The 22933-nt window shown below is 52.2% G+C and overlaps 1 protein-coding gene and 1 long non-coding RNA gene across 2 annotated transcripts; one reads left to right on the forward strand and one right to left on the reverse strand.

Annotated features, from left to right (window-relative positions):
• The first annotated feature begins 3878 nt into the window (after positions 1-3878).
• Positions 3879-5745, forward strand: LOC148222938 (uncharacterized). Its single transcript, XR_015804998.1, has 2 exons — positions 3879-4339; positions 4430-5745. It is a non-coding gene; the product is annotated as an uncharacterized LOC148222938 (long non-coding RNA).
• A 4729-nt stretch (positions 5746-10474) lies between these two features.
• On the reverse strand, positions 10475-13605 carry LOC148222939 (C-type lectin domain family 2 member D2-like). Its single transcript, XM_088168583.1, has 5 exons — positions 12997-13605; positions 12514-12609; positions 12231-12412; positions 11949-12049; positions 10475-11858 (listed from the first exon to the last, which is right to left on the reverse strand). The coding sequence occupies exons 1-5, from the start codon at positions 13397-13399 to the stop codon at positions 11744-11746; spliced, it is 897 nt and encodes a 298-aa protein (XP_088024709.1). The 5' UTR covers positions 13400-13605; the 3' UTR covers positions 10475-11743.
• Positions 13606-22933: the final 9328 nt, after the last annotated feature.

The following is a 22933-nucleotide window of genomic DNA, read 5'->3' on the forward strand; positions in this document are numbered from 1 at the left end:
TTTCTCTAAAAGCCACTTTGAGTAAGTCGAATAAAGGCACTAGAATTACTTTGGGAAATTTTGCGTCCATTTAGGGTAGATACACACGGTCAGAAGCTGTTAATGTGATGCTCAATACGTGCTCTGATCAGTGCAGGGCCATCCCCTCAAGAAGTGTGAGCCAAACGCAGCAACTGGAGGAAAAGACAGGAGCTGAGCTTAGAGAGCTGCACAGATGAAACCCCAGGAATGCTCCAGCCTGGAACATGGCCCTCCCCAGCAGCTTTTCTTACAGTTCAACTGAAAAAAATTCTAAAAGCTAATGCTCAGGACTTTGGGATCTGGCTCATAACTGCAGAGGGGATGAGCTCCCTGACTGGAACTCAGGCAGTGAATTACCACAAGCCTGCAGCCAGATAGCTTCTTGTTCAACTAAAATTCTATGGTTCTTGGGGTGGTGGGTTTTGTTTTGTTTTTCTTTTGTGGTGTTGCTTTTTTTTTTTTGTATTCTTAGAGATGCTACAAGTGCAAGAAGAGAACAGAAGTAGACTGGAGCACCACTGGCACAGTAGTTGATATTTTACTCTTCCTCTTTTCCTTTTAGAAATATATGTAGATAACATGAATTTGTAACTCTGTTATTTGAGATAAAGACTTTTTTCCTTTCTTAGGAAAAGATGTGCAAGTCCTGAGGCACTGGGCCAATGCTTAATCGCTGCATTTTCTTGACGTTTTACAATTGTACAAGGGGATTATAAGATTGACAAGGAAGATACAACTCGGGAGCTCGCTAGGCAGCAGCCTCCAAACTCCTTGGGTGATGCAAAGCTGTGTTCCAGTGCGAGATCGATCCATAATAACATTGTCCCTGACATCAAAGTCACTTCTTACAAGCCACTTGTTATTTCCCGAAGTTCAGGAGCTGGAGTGTTTGACAAAGCCCGGGAAGAATGATGAAGAATATTCCTGTCAGATTTCTCCTTCTCTTCTTGTGCCAGCAAGTGCAACCCATCCTCGATAAGGGTTTTGCTCTGCTATGATTATGTGTAGTTTAGAGAGAAAACAGAACCCAGGAGCATTAATTAATACTTTAATCTGTACTGACTCCCTCAAACGTGTGAGGTCTGAGACTTGTGCTGGCAAGTGTAGCCATTAACATTTCTGTCAGTCGGATTTGGAGCTGGAACGTTTTGGAGTTAACACTGGAGACTCAGCTCCCTCTAGGGTCCGAAGAGGGCGAAACCCCTTCCTCCAGGAGGTCTCTGCAGGGAATGCTTTTCCCAAGTCGGATTTTTTCTCCTACCAGCTCAAATCTTGCCTCTTTAAGAGCAGAGCACGCAGTGCCCCGCAGTGTTTTCCCGTCGGTGGGAGTGCTGGAAGAGATACTGGGAACAATGGGAGGGAACTGGGAGCACAGGGAATACTAGGAGGGAAGTGGGAGGGCTAATGGAAGCAGCGGGAGTGAACAAGGAGGAGCACTGGGAGGGGGATTAGGAGCACTGGGAAGGTGCAGCGCTCCCAGTTCCTTCCCAGTGCTCTCCCCATCGCTGCCGGTGCTTGCCAGGAAGAGGGATAGTGCGAGGGGACTGGGAGGAAACTCCCCAGCACTCGGCAAGGTGCAGCAGCCCCTGGTGTGACCAGTGAGGAAGGTAAAGAGCCCCTAGTCACCTCACAGTGATCTCCCCTGCCCTCTCCAAAAAAATAGAAAAGAGGGCCTCGAGAAGAAGAGGGATTTAAAACGAAGGAGAAAAACTTATTTTCGGTAATTGTGTTTGAATTGGGGAGGACCCTCCTCTTCACCTATGATTTGGAGGGTCTTAGTTGAAGGAAAACACACAATTTTCATGATTTTGGTGTCACAGTAGGCGGGAAACCACGGTTTTCCGTGAATTTCATGTTTAAATAGAAGGAGGATGCCTTTATTGTGCTGTTCCATGGGTTTGAATTGAGGGAAAGCGCTCCATTTTACTAATCTTAAGGGTCAAATGCCAGCCGACTCCGAGGTCGCTGGACGCCCGCCAGCGACGCGCTGTTGTTTCCGCTGTCACTCGCCTGGCTGCAGGTGGCTCGGCGTAATGCACTCAGGCAGCTGGGGCGGAATGCTGGTTGATTGCCTGTGCACTTCCCGGACTGTGTCTTTTCGTAACACCTTACCTGCCGATCTCCGCCTCCCCTCCTTTCCCGCCCGCTGAATGTTCCAAAGGGCCAAAAGCCGCCCCGCCCCCAGCTCGGCTTTAAAGAGCGGCGGGAGCGGCCGCGCCGAGTGGGTCTGGCCAGGAGAGAAGCGGCGGTGTCGGGCAGGCGGCGATCCCCGGAGCTCGGAGCGGCTCCAGCACAGGTACGAGCCGCGCTCGGCTGTGCCCCAGCCCGGGGCTCGCTGCGGCCGGAGGGGCCGCGCTGAGGGGAACGGGGCGGTTCTGGCGAGTTCCTTGGGCCGGCTTCCCCCGTGTGCCCCGTGCCCTGAGACGGCGGAGGGAGCGGCTGCCCGCGGTCTCGTCCTTGCCGCCGATCCCTGGGGACGAGCCGGTGCCGCAGCAGCGATGGCTCATGCCGGTGTCTCTCGGTAGCTCGGAGGTGGCTGCTCCGTGCCCGGCAGAGTTTCCGGCCGTGGCGCCCCGGGCTCGGCGCCGCTGCTCAGGCGGGAGGTGTCCCTGCCCGGCTCAGGGGTGGCACGGGATGAACTTGAACGCGCCTCAGAGCCCAAAGCACTGCAGGCGCCGAGTGGAGGCAGAAAGCGCCGCATCCTGCTGGAGCGGCTGGATGTACCTGGAGCGCTCAGCAGGGTGCGCTTGTCCCCGCAGGTCCGGACAGCGGGGACAGCGCGGGACTGCGCTGGCAGCGCCTTCCTGAGCCTCGGTGTGCCGCACGGCCGGGACGTGGTGTGACCTGTCATCATGTCCCTTTCAATGGGCCATCCCCTTGGGTGTACAGCTGTTCCCGAGGCCGGTCACCAAAATAATTTTCCAGCCCTTTTGATGCGTCCAGAGCAAGGTGCTCTTTTTTCGAAGCACAGAGATTCAGGATGTGAGCTGGAGCAGAGTGAACTTTGCATTCATAGTGAATGCTCCAATCAAGGACCTTGGAAAGAGCTCCTGCATCTCCAGGAGGGACCAGAAGCTGGGCTGACACACTTAGCTGGCGTGCAAAAAGCCACTTGTCATAAGCAGGGGGACACCATTTGTGAGCGTGCAGTGAGTGAAGATGTGGAGAATGGAATCTGCACCAGGGATGGCAGTGTGAGGGAGCCCCTGGATCCCAACTGCACATCAACAACCGGCCATGTACACAGAAACATCCTCAGAAGATTGCTGGGTGAGTGCAGGGCCAAACCTCTGGCCTCTAGGGAGGGAACAGTGTCATCTGTCAAGGCCAGGGCTGGCAGGTGTGTGGCTGTTTCCCGATGTGTGGAAGAGGCCTCGTGCTCCGCTCGGCGCCAGCAGTGGCTGGAAGCGGCAGCCGCAGCTGCCCCCAAGCGTGTGCAGCTCTCCTGCTGCAGCCTGTCCCCAGCGCGGTGTCCCTGGCTGTCCCCACAGCTGTGTCCCTGCCCGTGTCCAGGCTCTTGGCTCTCTGGCTGCCAGCTGAGGGAGGGAGGGAGGAGCAAACAGGCTGAGAGGTCCCTCCTGTGCTCGCCGGGCATTGGGGGAGCAGCTTGGAGGGCGGGCTGTGGTTGTGGCAGCCAGCAGCTCTTTCCTGCTGCAGGCGAGTGGTTCAGCTGCCATCCCGTGCTCACCTCGGCGCTGATTGTGCTCCTGGTGCTGGTGCTGGCGTTGTCGGTGGCCTTGGCTGTGCAGTCAGGTAAGGGAGGGGCAGCAGCCTGGGCCCAGCCCCTCGGGGCAGAGCGGGGTCCCTGCTCCCTGCACAGGGCAATCCTCACACCTTCTCCTCTTCCCCTGCAGCACCACAGCTTCCAGTTCCACCTGCGACTCCGCAGGTTGTGGTTCTGGGCTGTCCCCGTGGCTGGGTTGGATACAATGGAGTGTGCTACTACTTGTCAAGGGATTCCAGAAGCTGGGAGCAGAGTCAAGAGCGGTGCTCCGAGCTCGGGGCCTCTCTGGCCATTCTGAAGGAGGAGGAAATGGTGAGTGAGGGGCTGCGGGCGCTGTGGGGTGTCTGAGGGGAGCCTGGGGGTGCTCGTGGTCCGGGCTGGGTGCTGGTGGGGCTGGGGCTGCAGCCCTGTGCCGGGGCCTTGCAGGGAAGGAGCCCCGGGGCCGTGTCCCCCCGAGGGGCCGGGGCAGCTCCCACTGCTCTCTGCTTGGCAGGATTTGTTCTTCCGCCTCCGCGGGAACGGCGATTACTGGCTCGGGCTCCGCAGACGGGACGAGCAGCTGCAGTGGGAGGACGGCAGCAGCTTCAGCTCCTCGTGAGTGCCGGGGAGCCGGGCAGGGCATGGGGGGACAGGGGCACAACATATTCCCCTGGCATCCAGCGCTGTCTCTGCTCCTCCCTGCAGGGTTCCTGTCCTTGGCAATTCCGTGTGTGTGTACCTGGCTGAGTATAAATTCAGGAGTGTGATGTGCTCCAATCCGCAGCCGTATCTGTGCAGCAAGGCCCGAGCTCCCCTGTAACAGGGGGTGGAGAAAGGACCTTCTCCCCGCTGGGCAGGCCCAGCTTCCCCTCTTAGCCCGGCACAGGGCTGTCCTTTCTCAGCTGCACCCTGTGCCTTGCACTTGCTCTCAGGGTCACCTCAGTGCCTCTTCATCCTCTCTGCCAGCGCTGGGCTGGCTGTTCCAAGGAAAAGTCTCTGCAATCCGTCCTGCCAGCCATGCTAGCTGGAGTGAAGGCATTGCCCTTAGTGCACAACAAGCTCGGATGGGAAATCCAAATCGCCATGGGCTCTTGGAAATGATCTCCAAGTGGCCTGAAGGTGAGACTTTTGTAGTGTCCTTGTAAGAAGAACAGGTGACATGTGCTGAAGAGGAATCCCACTTTTGCAATCTGCCACCTGACTGTGCAGAACATTCTCGCTGTCTGTGTGTCTATCTTTTATGAAGCATCTTACTGGTCTGCTGTGGGAGGAAAGCCCAGGATGGAGCAGGACAAGGATGTGTGTCACTGAGGTAGCATCAGTGACATGATGCATCTGTAACCCCCATCCTTCAGTGTGAGAGTGTGTGAAACAGAGGCCTCTCTGAAGTCTTCAGAGATAGATCAGAGTGCAAGGATTGAATGAATATCTTTGGATGGATTCAAGTGCATTAAGGTATTCATACATGAAATAGTGTTCTAAGTTTAAGTTTTAGGTGAGTGTAAGAGTACGTCCGGATTTACCCTCACATATCTCACAACTTTTGCGAGGATAGAGGCTATGCTAAGGATCCCCCACCTACTTCGGGACAGGAGTTCTGGCCTGGCCGAGGTGGATGCTGGCCAAGGGACTGTTTGCTGGTGTGCTGTGCTTGCCGTGCTGCTCCAGTACAATGCCTTTGAGCAGTGCTACGCCTACACCTGCATTTTCTGTATTGGAATACCTCACCCCTAAATCTGCCCACCTCTTGGCCAGATGCCACTCACTTTGGAAAAGGACCATAAGAAAGCGACCCTGTGGAGAAGCCTTTGAGATCTCCCCGCAGCAGCCGTGTCTATTGGCAGGGAACACGAGGCCACCGGAGTCTATTGGACCAGACCATGAGGGCATCTGTCTCATCTGTCGGTAGCTGTTCCCTATTCCCCCCTTTCTCTCTCTCTAATTTGTTTCCTTTAACTCTCCCTCTATTGCAAAACTGAGTTGTTGGTGCTCAATAAAAATACATTTCTGCTTTGAGGAAACTGACTTGTCCCGTTGTTGTCTTTTGCACCTTTGAGATCAAAAATGAACCATCACGAATCTCTCCTGTATTAACAGTGGATCCTGACAGTAAGTTTAAGTAAGCAAGAACGTATTTTAAGTGCCTTAAAAAGTAAGAGCTTTAGAATTTAGTGTGAAGAAAGTAAGTATTGTCAAATCCATCCAGGCGAATAGGGGAGGAATAGCAGGTGCTGGATATGGCCGAGAATTGGGATTCATTTCTGTGCCTGAAGTGCCCAGGCCGGCAGACTCCGAGCCCCGCCGCACGCCCGCCCCCGCCAGCGCTGCGCTGTGTCTTGCCCTGCCCTGGCCTGGCTGCAGCCGCCTGTCCAGACGGCCCCTTGGCACTGAAAGAGCTGCCCCGAGGGACAGCTGGGCAGCTGCTGCAATGGGATCCAGAGAAGAAAACCATCAGAATAAAAAGCTGCACTGCCGGCTCTCCTCTGCCCGCTATCACTAATGGAGCAGTGCCGAGCCACCGTCGGAGCGGCCGTGCTGGTTAAAAAGAGCCACGGGAAAGGCTGGGAAATGTAAGGGAATAAAATTCAGAGAATAGTATAAAATAGTCTAAAAATACTGCACCAGCAGTGGCTGCTGCCCAAGTGTCACCAAAAAGAGCTGCACCAAGGGAGCGTCAGGGCTGCGGAGGTGCTGAAAGAGCAGCGGGAAAAGCTGGGAGGAGTGACGGGAATAGAATAGAGAGAGACTGGTGTGAAATGTTCTCCAAGTGCTGCACCAGCAGTGGTCGCTGCCCCACGACTGAAAGAGCTGCACCGAGAGACCATGGGGTGGCGGTGCTGGTTAAAAAGAGAGGCACGGGAAAGGCTGGGAAGGGTGAAGGGGATAAAATAGAGAGAAGGGTATAAGATAAAATAATCAAAGATCCGCACCAGGAATGGCCACCGACTGCTGTCACTAAAGGAGGTGCACCGAGGGACAGCCGGGTTACCAACCTGGAAATGGTGTGACTTGCCTTTTCCTTTCTTCATAACCATCAGTGGTATCTTCAAGGCCAGTGGTTATACCTAGAGATGTCCAGAATCATCACTACAGTGGGAAAACCTGGGGTTGGAATCAGCTATGACAAAGATGAGAAATCTCAGAGGAGCAGAAATACAGATTTCCCAGCTCCCTCGCAGGGACAGCAGTATCAGCACAGGGACAGAAAATGCTGATATAAAACATCCTTTCCCACTGGTCCCCGTGCTCACCTTTAGGTAGTGTTCTTCAGTGTTTTTATCCATGGAAATGCTGCAGAGGGACACATATCCATGGAAATAACTACTGATATACCCGGCATATTAAAAAGAGGCTGAAGAACCATGAAGGTTGAGGTTAGTGATAGGGACAGAAGCAAATTCACACATCCTATGAGAGTTCAGTATGGCTGCTGTGAGTGAATGCAGCATCGAGGATAGCCAGATTAAACTAGAATATATTCCAAAACTGTAACTATTTGACATTATGTCTGCAGGTGAGGTTAATAACCCTCACCAATTAAAAGAAAGGAAATCTGGTCTGAACTAATTTAGATTACCATCCATGCAGCCATTGGCCATCAGCACTCCTTTTCCCCACCCAACTACAAAGACTTGACTGGAAATCTCTCCTTTTCTGCTTCCTACCTGTACCAGTGCTCCAGTGACCTGGGTGATTTCTCTGAAGGATCTGAGCTTTACCTTCACAGCAGCTTTGCTCTTCACTTCCCGGCCTCGTAGCCTTGTGAATTTCTGTGGGTACACATATTGAGAAAGCAAGGAAATTACAGCCTGAAAAATATTCCAGGCCAGAGCTTCTGAGCTCTGTTCCCAGTCTGATAAGCTGGTCCAGTGAAGGCTAGGGACAATTTCTCCCAGTTTGATAACTTGGTCAAAATAGAGAGGAATTTAATAATAAAGATAGAACACCTGTTGTGGTTCGTGACCAGGCCCTGGGAATGGGGTGTCTTCTCTAGGAACCAATCACCTTTTTCTGCTCTTGGAGTTGCGAGTCATGCTATAAAAACAATGTGTTTCTGAATAAACTCGTCTGTTTCTTTCCTATCATGAAAGATGACCATGTAGGAGTGTGTTTTATTTCCGCCGCATCTCAAGGGTTAATATCCCTTTCCACGGCTGCATTTGGAGCTTCGCCGAGTGCTTGATCTCGGGGACCTTTTCCGACAAGGGCACCGAAGAATTCGTGGCCCGAAGCCTGCCGACCCGGGGCAGACCCAGCGAGGCTGTCGATAGCCGGGGCTGCGCTCAGAGCTGAGCCAGAGCCGTGCCAGGAGCAGGCTGGAACACCCAGAAAACCAGGACCCGGCACCCTGGGGGCAGGACCGGACCCGTGACGACGGCCGGGACCGAGAGAGCCATCTGGGAAGATCGTGGACCCTTACCCGACTGCAGCGGGACGGGACATCCCACGGAATTCATCGGCTGTATCTCCATCATAGAGGTAACGGGAGCACTTTTGCCCCAGAGCTACTGTTTAGCTCGCTTTAGGCGGCCGAAACCCCAGGCTCAGTGCTGGGGGCACCGGATTTCTCTTTAAATATGGGAACTCAACCTTCTGAAAAGAAGGACACCGTGCTCTCAACACTGAGAGACATTTTAATTGATTTAGACAGCACGGGAACTTTTAGCTCTCCCAGTCTCGCCGTCTGCGCCCCGGGGAGAGATGGTTTTCCACCGCGGGAAGCGCGGGCCCCTCTACCTGCTGGGAGCCCAAGGCTGCCCATGCGGGCTGTGCTGGCACAAGCCCGAGCTCTCGCTGCGAGCAAGATCGCAGAGTGTGGGCGAGCGGAAATGCAGGCGGATCCCTCTCCGGGATCTACGAGCGGCCGGGACGGCTGCGTGGGGGTCGGTGCCTCTCCGGGGGCCCCGCGGAGCCCAGCGGGGAGCAGTGATCTGCCCGCTCGTCCCCCGCCTTCCCCAAACCAAGGAGGGAGCGGCGGCGGCGACCGCTGCTCTCCTCCAGCCGCGCTCCGTGCCCGGGTCCCCTGCGCAGCGCCGGCTCCCCGCTCAGGTCACTGTGACATCTGTGTCCCCCTCGCCCACTGAGGCCGAGTTTTTTCGGGTGACATGTTCGATCAGCTCATGGCCGTGATCACAGAACAAGTTATGCAAGCTGTAAATAAGAAACTAGAAATTTTAACAGCCACTCAACTTGTGGTTACTGCGCTGAAAAGAGAGAGAAAAGACAGCAACACACACGGATCTCTTTGGGGAAAAAAAGCCAACTTTATTGTACGGACAGCCCGTATTTAAAGTGTGTTACGTGCAGCTAGGACAGGACAGTAGTTCATTGGACAATTGGGAAAACGTGGCTGCGAGGGGCGCTCCATGGCCGGAAAGTGGCGCAGAAAGCCTCTCCTCGCAGGCACACGCGTGCCACATCGACATCCCCTTTCAAGAAGCTGTTCCCGTGTGTTCCTGTAAGAATCCAGGCCCAGGTGTGTGTGGGATTTGGAGGGGCTCTCTTGGGGGTGTGTGGCGATGATGTGTGGGATTTGGGTGGGGGGCCTGAGGTGTGTGTGGGTGTCTCTGGGATTCCCGTTTTTCCCCTCATATTTCCTATCGTTTTTCCACTCATGTTTCACACCCTTTTCTCCTCACCTTTCTAGTGCTTCTCTACTTCTTCAACGCCACCTTTTCACCATTATGCCATCGCCATTTTTTCACGCTTCCCCGCCTTTTTTTCCCCATTTTTCTGCGCTTTTTTCTCCCAGCGCTTTTTTCACCCGTATTTTCGTCTCCCTTTTTTGCTGCCTTTCCCCTCCTTCTTTCTCCATTTTTTTCCACTGCCTTTTTTTGCCACCCTTTTTTGCTCCCTCTTTTGCCACCCTTTTCTCCCTACCTTTTTTTTTTATTATTTTCTGCCCTTTTCCCTTGTTTTTTTTCTACTTTTTTGCCGCCTGTTTTTTCCCAGTCCTTTTCTTGACCCTCAATGTAAATCCCTCAAATGATGGAATTATTCGGGGTTTCTACCAACTTAAACCCTAAAAAAGAAGGCACAAAAGAGATTCCCTGTACACTTAAACTTACCGATGATGAAAACTGAGGGTTTGCTCTCATTTTAAACTGATAAAATCGCATCATACAGGGTGTTCCCTGTTCTATTTAAAACAGAACATGGAGATTCTCAATCAATTGATATCCCTGGAAAAATGGCCAAGGCAGGTTTCTTTCAGTTGATACCCTTAATATTGCAGGGTATTGAATGGGAATTGCCCCAGTTTGAACACTGACAATAAGGGAAAATTAAACGGTTAACTTCAGAATATACTTCAATAGAAATCTCTTGAAAGGGAAGCACACCACACTTCTCTTCCCTAATTAATTCCATCAGGCTTCCTTCACTACAAATACTCTCAAAATCAAAAGCAGAGATGCCTCGTGTGTTACTTCAAAGGAGTTGTCTTGGTTTGAAAGACAGGTGTCTACTAAGAGAGCCAGGAGCCTCTCTTGAAACGGAAAATGTAAACCACCTGCTTCCAAATTATTATAGTTTTAAAATTAAGGGGATCTCAGGCAAAGATATGCGAATAGGAATAAGAGTTCTTTACTAGGAAAAATTAAAATAGAAATACACCGCGTGCCTGGTGCCAGCAAAACCGCTCTGTTCCTCTCCTCCTCACCCTGGGCAGGAACAGAACACATCAGGAAAGGCTCGAGGTGTCAGGATTTTTGTGGGTTTGAATTCTCAAAAGCGCTCAGCAGTTGTAAATTGCTATAAAGTTGTTTATTGTAAAGGCACAGCAGTTCCCAAAAGGCAAAGAGGCCCAAGTGTTCCAGTCCGTGCTAAAAGCTTTCAGCACAGAGTCCCAAATAGCAGCACAGTCCCGATCAGGAGCAGAAGCAGCTCTGCCGTGCAAGGCCCCGGGAGGGCCGAAGTTGCAGCCGCAGCTCCTGTCTTCTTCTGGGCAATGATGATGGCAGGGAGGAGAAAGAAGAGGGAGACAGAGTCTCACCCCAGTGCACAGAATCTTATTTACAAATTACCCAGTGAGCTAAAACCAGCAATCTGAAGCATTTCTTCTAATACTATTAGAATTCTACTTTATTAATACAAGAGTTTACATATAATCTGCACATATAACTTAGCTGTTCCATCGGAAAAATGTAAGAAATATTCTTACTATGGTTTTATTATGAATAAACTAGGTTTTTTGAGCTCTCCCTGAGACTCCTTTTTGGGATTTGTTTTTGAGCTCTCACTAAAACTTGTTTTTCACACTAAATTCTAAGGCTTTTACTTCTTAAGGCACTTAAAACATATACTTAGTTACTTAACCTTACTTACTTAAAAGTTATGCTTACGTCTCTATTTCATGTATGAGTGGCTTAATATACTTTAATCCATCCAAAGGTTTGAATTCAAGCCTTGCATTCTGATCTCACTCTCTGAAGAATTCAGAGAGGCCTCTGTTTCACACACTCCAACACAGAGCGATGGGGGTTACAGACACATCGTGTTACTGCTTGTCCCTCAAGGAGACAAATCCTTGTCCTGCTCCAGCCCGGGATTCCTCCCACAGCAGACAGTCAGGTCCTTTGCAATAGACAGACAGAGAAACACACAGACAGATAGACAGAGAGACCGTGGTCATAGTCAGGTGCCTGATCCAAAGGGGGGAATCCTCCTCAGCACGTCAGCTGTTCTTCTTCCTCTTCCAAGGACAGTCCAAAAATCTCACCTTGAGGCCACTTAGTGATCATTTCCAAGAGCCCAGGGTGATTTGGATTTCCCATTCAAATTTGTTGAGCAGTGAGGGCAATCCCCTCACTCCAGCTAGCATGGCTGACAGGATGGATTGCAGAGACTTTTCCTTGGAACAGCCAGCCCAGCGCTGGCAGTGGGGATGAAGAGGCACTGAGGTGACCCTGAGAGCAAGTGCAAGGCACAGGGTGCAGCTGAGAAAGGACAGCCCTGTGCCGGGCTAAGAGGGGAAGCTGGGCCTGCCCAGCGGGGAGAAGGTCCTTTCTCCACCCCCTGTTACAGGGGAGCTCGGGCCTTGCTGCACAGATACGGCTGCGGATTGGAGCACATCACACTCCTGAATTTATACTCAGCCAGGCACACACACTCGGAATGGCCAATGATAGGAAACCTGCAGGGAGGAGCAGAGACAGCGCTGGATGCCAGGGGAACACGTTGTGCCCCTGTCCCTCCATGCCCTGCCCGGCTCCCCGGCACTCACGAGGAGCTGAAGCTGCTGCCGTCCTCCCACTGCAGCTGCTCGCCCCGTCTGCGCAGCCCGAGCCAGTAATCGCCGTTCCCGCGGAGGCGGAAGAACAAATCCTGCCAAGGAGAGAGCAGTGGGAGCTGCCCCGGCCCCTCGGGGGGACACGGCCCCGGGGCTCCTTCCCTGCAAGGCCCCGGCACAGGGCTGCAGCCCCAGCCCCACCAGCACCCAGCCCGGACCACGAACACCCCCAGGCTCCCCTCAGACACCCCACAGCGCCCGCAGCCCCTCACTCACCATTTCCTCCTCCTTCAGAATGGCCAGCGACGCCCCGAGCTCGGAGCACCGCTCTTGACTCTGCTCCCAGCTTCTGGAATCCCTTGACAAGTAGTAGCACACTCCATTGTATCCAACCCAGCCGGAGGGACAGCCCAGAACCACAACCTGCGGAGTCGCAGGTGGAACTGGAAGCTGTGGTGCTGCAGGGGAAGAGGAGAAGGTGTGAGGATTGCCCTGTGCAGGGAGCAGGGACCCCGCTCTGCCCCGAGGGGCTGGGCCCAGGCTGCTGCCCCTCCCTTACCTGACTGCACAGCCAAGGCCACCGACAACGCCAGCACCAGCACCAGGAGCACAATCAGCGCCGAGGTGAGCACGGGATGGCAGCTGAACCACTCGCCTGCAGCAGGAAAGAGCTGCTGGCTGCCGCAACCACAGCCCGCCCTCCAAGCTGCTCCCCCAATGCCCGGCGAGCACAGGAGGGACCTCTCAGCCTGTTTGCTCCTCTCTCCCTCCCTCAGCTGGCAGCCAGAGAGCCAAGAGCCTGGACACGGGCAGGGACACAGCTGTGGGGACAGCCAGGGACACCGCGCTGGGGACAGGCTGCAGCAGGAGAGCTGCACACGCTTGGGGGCAGCTGCGGCTGCCGCTTCCAGCCACTGCTGGCGCCGAGCGGAGCACGAGGCCTCTTCCACACATCGGGAAACAGCCACACACCTGCCAGCCCTGGTCTTGACAGATGACACTGTCCCCTCCCCAGAGACCACAGGCCTGGCCCTGCACTCACTCGGCAATCTTCTGAGTATGTTTCTGTGTACATGGCCGGTTGTTGATGTGCCCTGGGGATCCAGGGGCACCCTCACACTGCCATCCCTGGTGCCAATTTCATTCTCCACATCTTCACTCACTGCACGCTCACAACTGGCATCCCCCTGCTTATGACAAGTGGCTTCTTGTGCCCCTGGCAAGTGCGTCAGCCCGGCTGCTGGTCCCTCCTGAAGATGTAGCAGCTCCTTCACAGGCCCATGAATGGAGCAGAATTCACTCTGCTCCAGCTCACAGCCGGAATCTCTATGCTTGGAACAATCAGCCCTGTGCTCCGGACACATCAGGAGTGCTAAAAAAGCCTTTCGGAGATCGGCCTCGGGAACAGCTGTACACCCAAGGGGATGGCCCATTGAAAGGGACATGATGACAGGTCACACCACGTCCCGGCCGTGCGGCACACCCAGGCTCAGGAAGGCGCTGCCCGCTCAGTCCCGCGCTGTCCCCGCTGCCCGGACCTGCGGAGACAAGCGCACCCTGCTGAGCGCTCCAGGTCCATCCAGCCGCTCCAGCAGGATGCGGCGCTTTCTGCCTCCACTCGGCGCCTGCAGTGCTTTGGGCTCTGAGGCTCGTTCAAGTTCATCCCGTGCCACCCCTGAACCGGGCAGGGACACCTCCCGCCTGAGCAGCGGCGCCGAGCCCGGGGCGCCACGGCCGGAAACTCTGCCGGGCACGGAGCAGCCACCTCCGAGCTACCGAGAGACACCGGCATGAGCCATCGCTGCTGCGGCACCGGCTCGTCCCCAGGGATCGGCGGCAAGGACGAGACCGCGGGCAGCCGCTCCCTCCGCCGTCTCAGGGCACGGGGCACACGGGGGAAGCCGGCCCAAGGAACTCGCCAGAACCGCCCCGTTCCCCTCAGCGCGGCCCCTCCGGGCTGGGGCACAGCCGAGCGCGGCTCGTACCTGTGCTGGAGCCGCTCCGAGCTCCGGGGCCGTCGCCTGACCGGAGCATCCCGGAGGCACCGGGAGCGAGAAGCGCTCCGGCCCTGCCGGCGGAATCAGTGCGCACGCTGCACAGCGCCGGCATCAAAAGTGGCGCTGGGTCGGCTTCGGTATTTTTGAGCAATCAGCGAGGCGGATCGCGCGGGAGGGCCGGGGCGATGTCGCTCCAAACAAAACATTCCCCGTGTGACTCAGCCTGCCAACGAGCCGATTTCCATGTCCCCGTTTCCATGTCCACATTTCCATGTCCCCGTTTCCATGTCCACATTTCCAGGCATTTCGCCGTCCCGGCTGCAGCCAGGCGTGGGAGAAGAGCCAGACGCAGCGCAACGCTGCTGGGAGTTCGGCCGTGCTCGGAGTCTGTCCGGCTTTGTCCCTTAAGATCAGTAAAAAGGAGCACTTTCCCTCAATTCAAACCCATAGAACAACACCATAAATGCATTCTCCTTCCATTTAAACAGGAAATTAATGGAAAACCGTGATTTCCCGCCTAGCGAGACACCAAAATCACGACAAATGTGTGCTTTCCTTCAGTAGTGACCCTTGAAATCGTAGGTGAAGGGGGATTCTCCCCCGTTCAAACATAGTTGCCAAAAAGAAGTTTTTCTTCTTCATTTGAAATCCCTTTTCTTCTCGTAACTCCTATTTTGTGGGGGCGGGGGGGGTATTGGAGATGGTGGTCCCTGAGCAGTGTCTGTGGGCACTTATGCCTCCTCACTGCTCACACCTGGGGCTGCTGCACCTTGCCGAGTGCTGCGGAGTTTCCTCCAAGTTTCCCCGCACTATCCCTCTTCCTGACAAGCACCGGCAGCGATGGGGAGAGCACTGGGAAGGAACTGGGAGCACTGCACCTTCCCAGTGCTCCTAATCCCCCTCCCAGTGCTCCTTCTTCTTCACTCCCGCTGCTTCCACTAGCCCTCCCACTTCCCTCCTAGCATTCCCTGTGCTCCCACTTCCCTCCCAGTGTTCCCAGTATCTCTTCCAGTGCTCCCGCCACTGGCAAAACACTGCGGGGCACTGTGAGAAATAGAAAAGGTATAGAACTCTCAGAAAGCTGTGTGAAAACAAATTTCCAGATGGAGAAATGCAAGAATGCAGGACATGCAAGGACAAGAAACAACAGGGCTGTGAGCTGTGTAGGGACAGGCCTCGGGAAAATATGTTAAGCAAGAGAGTAGAAATATGTAAGCTTAATAATGAAGGTTTATCTATTCTTTTAAGCTATTAAGGCAAGCAGTTTTCAAAGCAAGATGCACGTGCAGCTTTATTAATTGGCCTGAGCAACGGTATCCTTAAAATAGATTTTTTACTAATTCATTAGAAAGAGGAGATTTTTTTTTTCATTCTTTTGTTTATGGGGATTTTTTTACAAGAACGAATTTTCTTATGGCTTTGATGTCACAGTGGTTAGCTGCTTGGAGAATGGAAATCTGATCACTATGCAAAAACCTTCTTGTCAGATTAACAGTTTTTTCTCTAATTATTATTGAGGACTATATAACTTATGAGGCACACTCTAAGGATTATTAACAGTTTACACAAGAGCTTAGTCTATTTTTGAGAATAGAGGGGGTTTTTTTTCTTCTTCTTCTTCTTCTTCTTCTTCTTCTTCTTCTTCTTCTTCTTCTTCTTCCCCCCTCCTGGGGAACAGTAGGGGTTTTCAATTTAGGACTTTCCTCCTTTCCTTATTTGAGACTCGACTTTTTTTCTTCTTTTTTTTTTTTTACCTTGTTGTTTTTATACTCTTTTTGTACATATCATTATGTTAGTTTTCAGTTTTTTACTTAGGACAGAGAAAAAAAGAATCTGAAAATTTTTATTCTGGGCACTGAAAGAATGAATACTTTGGTTTGGCAGTGGATGATTCTGTGATCTCTTACAGGCTGAGACTGGGAGTAATTTTATCATTCAGGGTCTTTTAAGGCCACACTGGGCTAGGAATGTAAGAATTCAGCCAGAGAGCCGTGCTGAGTTCCTTGGCTGCATTCCATCCATGAGGAAAGCTCGGCTCAGCCTCCCCAGCCCCCCCTGCCCCGGCCCAGCCAGGCCCGTTCTATTTTAACTCAGAGGAGTGGAAATGAAAGAGAGCTTTTCTGGGTTTTTCGGTTTTGCGTGTGTGTTTCTCTAAGATGCATAAACTTTCTCATTGGTATAACAAAGCGTCCATCTTAAAAATCGGACACTGATTGCTCCTTGTCAGGTACAAAGGAGACTGCCCAGGTGTCAGCAGATGAAAATTTCAGGAAATCTTTACAAAGATTTGTCTGTTCAGCCCAGAAATAAGTTTTGTACCTTGAAGGCTGGATTTGATAGTGAAGGTGGGGAAGGAGCAGCAGTGGAATGTCTGAGGGGGTTGTTTTCAAAACACAGAGATCAGAGTTTCCTCCCTTCGTCCTCTGGGCTGTGTTACCGTGGTGGACAGCAGGAGAGAGCTCTCCTTTGCTTTTAGTTAGTTTTTGACTAACTGAAGCAGAGAAGTTCCCTGGAAAGTTTTTCTTTTTCCTTTCTCCTGGAATTGTTAAAAGTGCTCTGGACTGGGAACCCAGGGGGAAGCACCAGGAGCTTGGACCTGTGGCCACCGGGCCTGGGCAGCGACATTTTCCAGCGCTGGAGGAACTGAGAACAGACTGAGCCGAGCTGCCACCACAGGAGAGAGACTTCCTGGATTTGTCATCACTTCAGAGCGCAGAGAGGTTTTGCTGTTCGGTATTGTTCATATTTTTGTGCTGGGCAATGCTTTGCCTGTTGAATAAACAGGTTTTTCCACTTCCCTCTGAGGAAATTTCTTCCCAAAGCAGCCGGGGGAGGGGCCGCTCAAGTTTGATTACTGGGGGGGGCCCTTTGGAAATTTTTTCCCAAATTTGGCCTAAACCAGGACAACGTCCCATTTCTCAACAAACAAATCTTGTCCTGTGATTTCTTTTCCCCAGAGCTCGCCTTCATTCTCCACAGGGCTTCTTCCTCGGCTCCATCCTGGGCTGTCCAGCAGCCAGGAGCAGACGAGAATAGTATCCATTTCTAATCCCAAAGGATTATTCGACAGATGTCCCTTTGAACTCTCTGGGGATTGCAACAGTTGTTTAATAAAACGAAACAGGGCAGGACAAGGTTCACCATCACAGTTGGGTTTTTCTGGGATATTTTTTCTCTTATCTTATATTTACAAATATCTATGTACACAAAGAGCAGGACAGGAATGCTGGAGCAGCTGTCTCGAAGCTTTATTCCATTACAGTCATCAGCCTCATTTTACAGAACCAAGCAAGGGAGATGGAACAGCTTCAGCTGCTGGCACAGCAGATGAAGTTCTCTTTGTCACAAAGTCTTTTAACAACTTTCTAGCCAATAGCATAATATTAAAAGCTGACAAGTGTTTGCTCAGGCCAATTACTAAAACCACACGTAAAGCTTTGAACAATGCTTGTTTGTAAACAATGGATAACCTTCATTATTAAGCTTACATATTTCTACTGTCCTGCTTAACATATTTTCCCGAGGCCTGTCTCTACACAGCTCACAGCCCTATTGTTTCTTGTCCTTGCATCTTCAGCATTCTTGCATTTCTACATCCGTAAATTTGCTTTCACACAGCTTTCTGAGAGTTCTATACCTTTTCTATTTCTCACAGTGTCCCGCAGTGTTTTGCCAGTGGCGGGACCGCTGGAAGAGATACTGGGAACACTGGGAGGGAAGTGGGAGCACAGGGAATGCTAGGAGGGAAGTGGGAGGGCTAGTGGAAGCAGCGGGAGTGAAGAAGAGGGAGAACTGGGAAGGGGATTAGGAGCACTGGGAAGGTGCAGCGCTCCCAGTTCCTTCCCAGTGTTCTCCCCATCGCTGCCGGTGCTTGCCAGGAAGAGGGATAGTGCGAGGGGACTGGGAGGAAACTCCGCAGCACTCGGCAAGGTGCAGCAGCCCCAGGTGTGAGCAGTGAGGAGGGAGAAGCGTCCCCAGTCACCCCTCAGTAACACTCCACCAAAAGAAAAAAAAAACAACCCACCAAAAACAAAACAAAAAACAAAACAAAATAACCCCCCCCCAAAAAATAACCAACAGTAACAAACAAATAAGAAAAAAGACCAACAAAAACCTAGGGGTGTTACAAGAAGAAAAGGGATTTAAAATGAAGGAGCAAAACTTCTTTTCGTAACTGTATTTGAACTGGGCAAAGCCCCCCTTCACCTACGACTGGAGGGGTCGCAATTGAAGGACCCGAACTCGGCTGTGCCCCAGCCCGGGGCTCGCTGCGGCCGGAGGGGCCGCGCTGAGGGGAACGGGGCGGTTCTGGCGAGTTCCTTGGGCCGGCTTCCCCCGTGTGCTCGGTCCATATCGTGAGGTACGTCGCTGGGTCCCGGGAATCACTGACGAACCGGGGCCACAGTAGTGGGGTGCCTCCCCGAAATCGCAGTGCCTTTCAGGGCTCCGAGGACGTTCCGGGTTTCGGCACCAAATTGTATTAATGAGAGACAAAAGTCTCCATATTCATGAAAATTTGGATTGCTTTACTTGGTATAGACAGATCAGGCAGTGCTGGAGAACGTGAGGGGTCACCGCTCACTCCACGCTCCACCAAACCTTGGTTTGCAGCCTCTTCTATTACTATGGATTCTCATTGTAATCAATAATTCTTGGTTTTTTGCTGTCATAATTTTGCCAGGTAAGCAGTGGTGGTCGAATAAACATCTGTATCCAAACTCACAAAGCCTCTGGGCAATAGTCAGTCACAGATAACCATCTGGACTTTGTACATAACCACCAGCGAAATCTGGAAGTCTGGTCCCTGGCATAGGCAGCACTGAACAGATAAAGGCAGGAATGACTATGGGAAGTCTGATTTGGCAAGCTGGTAGTTGATAAAACTTATTTGGAAAACATAACACAACACGGTGATTTAAAACAGAATGATTTAATCATATATTTTCCTTTACCTAGTGTCCATGCTTCACTTCAGAGCTTAGTATTCTGATTTATACAAACCCCAATACTTTTGTGATTACCACGAACCTTTTATCAATTATCACAAAGGCAAAATGCCCGCCTGTCCCATGCCCATCCCCGTCCCTCTTTGTCTCCCCTTTACTTTGCACCACTTTCTCCTCCTCCTCTCCCTGCCAGCTCGCAGCAAAGACATTTCACCCACTGGCACCAGCTGCCTCCTCTCAGTCGTGACACCTGCCCGTGGAACCGGACCCGGGGGAAGCCGGCCCAAGGAACTCGCCAGAACCGCCCCGTTCCCCTCAGCGCGGCCCCTCCGGCCGCAGCGAGCCCCGGGCTGGGGCACAGCCGAGCGCGGCTCGTACCTGTGCTGGAGCCGCTCCGAGCTCCGGGGATCGCTGCCCGACACCGCCGCTCCGCTCCCGGAAATGGAACAGGAGGAGTTTTCGCTGCCGCCGCTCTTTAAAGCCGAGCTGGGGGCGGAGCGGCTTTTGCCCATTTGGAACATTCAGCGTGCGAAACGTGGAGGGGGGGAATCTTTTACGGGGCGAGACGCCGGTTGTCGGGGGAATCTTGTACGAACAATACACTCGTACAAGCGCAAAACTTATGAAACACCAGCAGCCGCGGTCGCTGCTTCTGGGCATTTCGCCAGGCGGGTGTCAGCCTGGCTAGTCTAAGGTGAGGATGAAACAGCGGAAAGCCGGCGGGCGTCCAGCGACCTCGGAGGTTGCCCGCCTTTTACCCTTAAGATGAGTAAAATGGAGCGCTTTCCTTCAATTCAAACCCATAGAATAGCACCATAAAGGTATAATCCTTTCATTTAACCACTCCACTGCCTGAGTTCCAGTAAGGTAACTTCCCAAAGTCTCGAGCACCAGCTTTTAGCTTGTTTTCAATTGAACTCTAAGAAAAGCTGCCGGGGAGGGCCATGCTCCAGGCAAATCTGTGGCATTTCATGTGTACAGCTCTCTAAGCTCAACTCCTGTCTTTTCCTCCAGTTGCAGGCTTTGGCTCGTACATTTCTTGAGTCCCACTGCATGCCTGATAAAATTCCATCATCCCACTGGCAGATGCTCCACCCAGGGGGAGGAGCCACCCATTTCCTACTCACATAAAATCTGAGATTTGGAACATCAGAGCAGCTTTTTTTCCACTGGATTCCAGAGGGAAACCAGACCAGGTTGAAGTCGCCTACAAGAACAAGGGCTGATCATCCTGAAACGTTCTGCAGCTGCTTATGGAATAAGTTGTCCACCTCTTCTCCCTGGTTGGGTGGAGGGTAACAGACTTCCAGTGGGATGTCAGCCTTGTTGGCCTTGCTCTTAATTCTTTCCCACGGCCATTCAACTTCATTGTCGCTACTTTCAATACATAGGGCATCAAAAGCTTCCCTAAAATAAAGGGCCGCCCCTGCACCTCTTGTCCCTTTCCTGTCTCTTCTGAAGAGCTTGTAACCATCCAGTGCAGTGCTCCAGCTGTGTGAGCCATGCCACCATGTGATGGTGACTGCATCACAGCTCTGCTGTTGCACCATGGCTTCCAGCTCTGTTTGTTTACCTGTGCTGCGTGCTTTGGTGTACCTGCACCTCAGCTGGGCTACTGATATCACCCCTAACTCAGGCTTACCACCCTTGGGCCTGATTCCACACTGCCCAGCTGCATCCCCTTCCCCCTTCAAACCTACTTTAAAGCCCTCTCAACAAGGTCTGCCAGTTCATGAACTAAAAATCTTCTGCCCTTAACTGAGAGATGGATCCCATCTGGTTCCAGCAGGGTAGGTGCCATAAAAGTTTCCCCATGATCAAAGAATCCAAAATTTTGCTGATGACACCAACCCTTGAGCCACTTGTTAATGATGTGAGTTCGCCTATTCCTTTCACTCTTTATGTCAGCCACCAAAGGGCCTGAGGAAAAGACTACCTGTGTCCCTGTCCTATCAACCACTTGATCCAGTGTCCTCATGTCCCTTTTACTTGCCTTGACACTCCTCTTTTCAATCTCATCACTGCCAGCCTGGAGTATTGGCAGTGGGTAATAACCAGAGGGCTGAATCAGCCCAGGAAGTCTCTCAGTGATATCCCTTACCTGGGCTCCAGGGAGGCAGCAGACCTCGCTGTGGGATGGGTCTGGTCGACATATATGGATCTTTGTTCCCCTCAGAAGGGAGTCACCCGCTACGTTTACCCATCTTTTCTTTTTGATGTTGGAGGTGGTGAGCCGTCTTACAGATGAATCGTATTGGGGAGGCTCACTGGGCAGATCATTTTCTTCTAAATCATCTGGCTGACTCTCTAGATCCAGGGTCTCATATCTGTTCTAAAGTGGCAAGTGGCTAGGGGGTGAGGGTCGGGAGGAATTTTTATTATTGCTGAGCAGGGACCCATTTCCAGTCCCCTTCATCTACCAGGTGCCCTTCTATTGCCTGACAGTGGGAGGCATAGGAGTCTTCTGACGCTTGTTGGGCCTCATTCAAAGATGGAAGGGCTGAACTGCACCAGTCTATTTCCCTTTCTCTGATACTCCTTAGTCTTTCGACTTCCCCTCTAAGCTCGACCACCAGTGAAAGGGGATCGTTCATCTGTTCACACCACAGGCAGGTTTCCTCCACAATGTCCCTGAAAACACAGATAAGCTCAAACACTCCACACAAGAATGGGTCTGTATAGATGTATCCTTTTTGGAGGGTTCCTTTTGGTTACATACATTTGTACTAACCACAGTTTTTGATGATGTAAAAACCATTAGTAACAAAAACCCCAAAACCAACCGGCCAAGAGAAAAACTGCAAACAAGACACAGCAAATCTTACTAGCAAGAAAACCTGCCGCCCTGCCTGCTTGCCCTGCGTGGGTGAACTGCCGTGCAAACGGCCATGCCACACCCTCAGAGATGTGCCACGCCTCTGTTTGGCCGCTCCTGTTCGCTGCTCCCCCCAGAGGCCTCTTAGGATCAGGCACCCAAAAAGGAAGGAAATCCCATGCCGTTCCTGCGAGACTCACAAGTGCCAGCAACTCTCACCTGCTCCGTTTTTTTACCATCAGCCGCTGAACGATGAAAGAAGTCTAACCCGTTCCTGAGTGACTCACAAGTGCCAGCAACTTACCTGCTCCGTTTTTTTACGATCAGCCACTGAACGATGAAAGAAGCCTCACCCCATTCCTGAGTGACTTACAAGTGCAAGCAACTTACCTGCTCCGTTTTTATATGATCAGCCGCTCAACGATGGAAGAAGCCTCCCCCCATTCTTGAGTGAATTACGAGTGCAAGCAATTCACACTCTCAGAGTTCTCATGATCAGCCACTGAGCGATGAAAAAGCCTCACCCCGTTCCTGTGAGACTCACAAGTGCAAGCAACTCACCTGCCCCGTTTTTTTATGATCAGCCGCTCAACGACGAAAGAAGCCTCACCCCGTTCCTGCGTGACTGACAAATGAACCACCTGCATTGAGTAGGGGTTTTGGTGAAGGAGATAGATGAGATGGGTCAGATGCTGAAGGAGTACCTCTCCCCAGCTCCTGAGAAACCCTCCCCCTGCCTTAAAGAGGAAGAGTCTGATGGTGCAGCAGTGGAACCCACAAACGTTTCAACTGTCCATGTTCCAGCTGAACCACAAGGGCAGTCACAGCCAGCAGCAGTCGTCCCTGTGGAAACTAAGAAGTCTAAGATGAAAACAAAATAATACCTAGTTAATAAGGATAAGCAAGGAGGGCCCTCACAATCAACAGGGGAGCCAGAGGTTGAAATCATCACCAAGTCCGTCTCGTACAAAAGCCTCCGTAATCTGCAAAAAGACATTGTATGATGAGGGCATGAGGCTTTTACAGCTTGTTACTGTGGGTCTGAGACCTTATGGGTACAGGTGTGCAACTGGATGGTACTGAGGCAAGGAATTTGGGATCGTTGACCCAGGACTCCGGTGTGGATCAGGTATTCGTAAGGGAGCCATGGCCCCTTTCCCTCTGGGAGCAGCTTTTAGTGAGTGTAAGAGACAGGTTTGTCCAAGAGAGAGAATGCAGGAG

The sequence above is a fragment of the Sturnus vulgaris genome, chromosome 8, assembly GCF_052056855.1.
Source record: "Sturnus vulgaris isolate bStuVul1 chromosome 8, bStuVul1.hap1, whole genome shotgun sequence".
Classification (NCBI taxonomy): Eukaryota; Metazoa; Chordata; class Aves; order Passeriformes; family Sturnidae; genus Sturnus; species Sturnus vulgaris.

Excerpts from the sequence above, each read along its gene's own strand:
- LOC148222939 (XM_088168583.1), bottom strand. The coding sequence starts at position 13,399 with ATGTCCCTTTCAATGGGCCATCCCCTTGGGTGTACAGCTGTTCCCGAG. Across the intron at positions 12,610-12,996 it reads CATACTCAGAAGATTGCCGA|GCGAGTGGTTCAGCTGCCAT; the intron begins GTGAGTGCAGGG and ends TTCCTGCTGCAG. Across the intron at positions 12,413-12,513 it reads GGCCTTGGCTGTGCAGTCAG|CACCACAGCTTCCAGTTCCA; the intron begins GTAAGGGAGGGG and ends CTTCCCCTGCAG.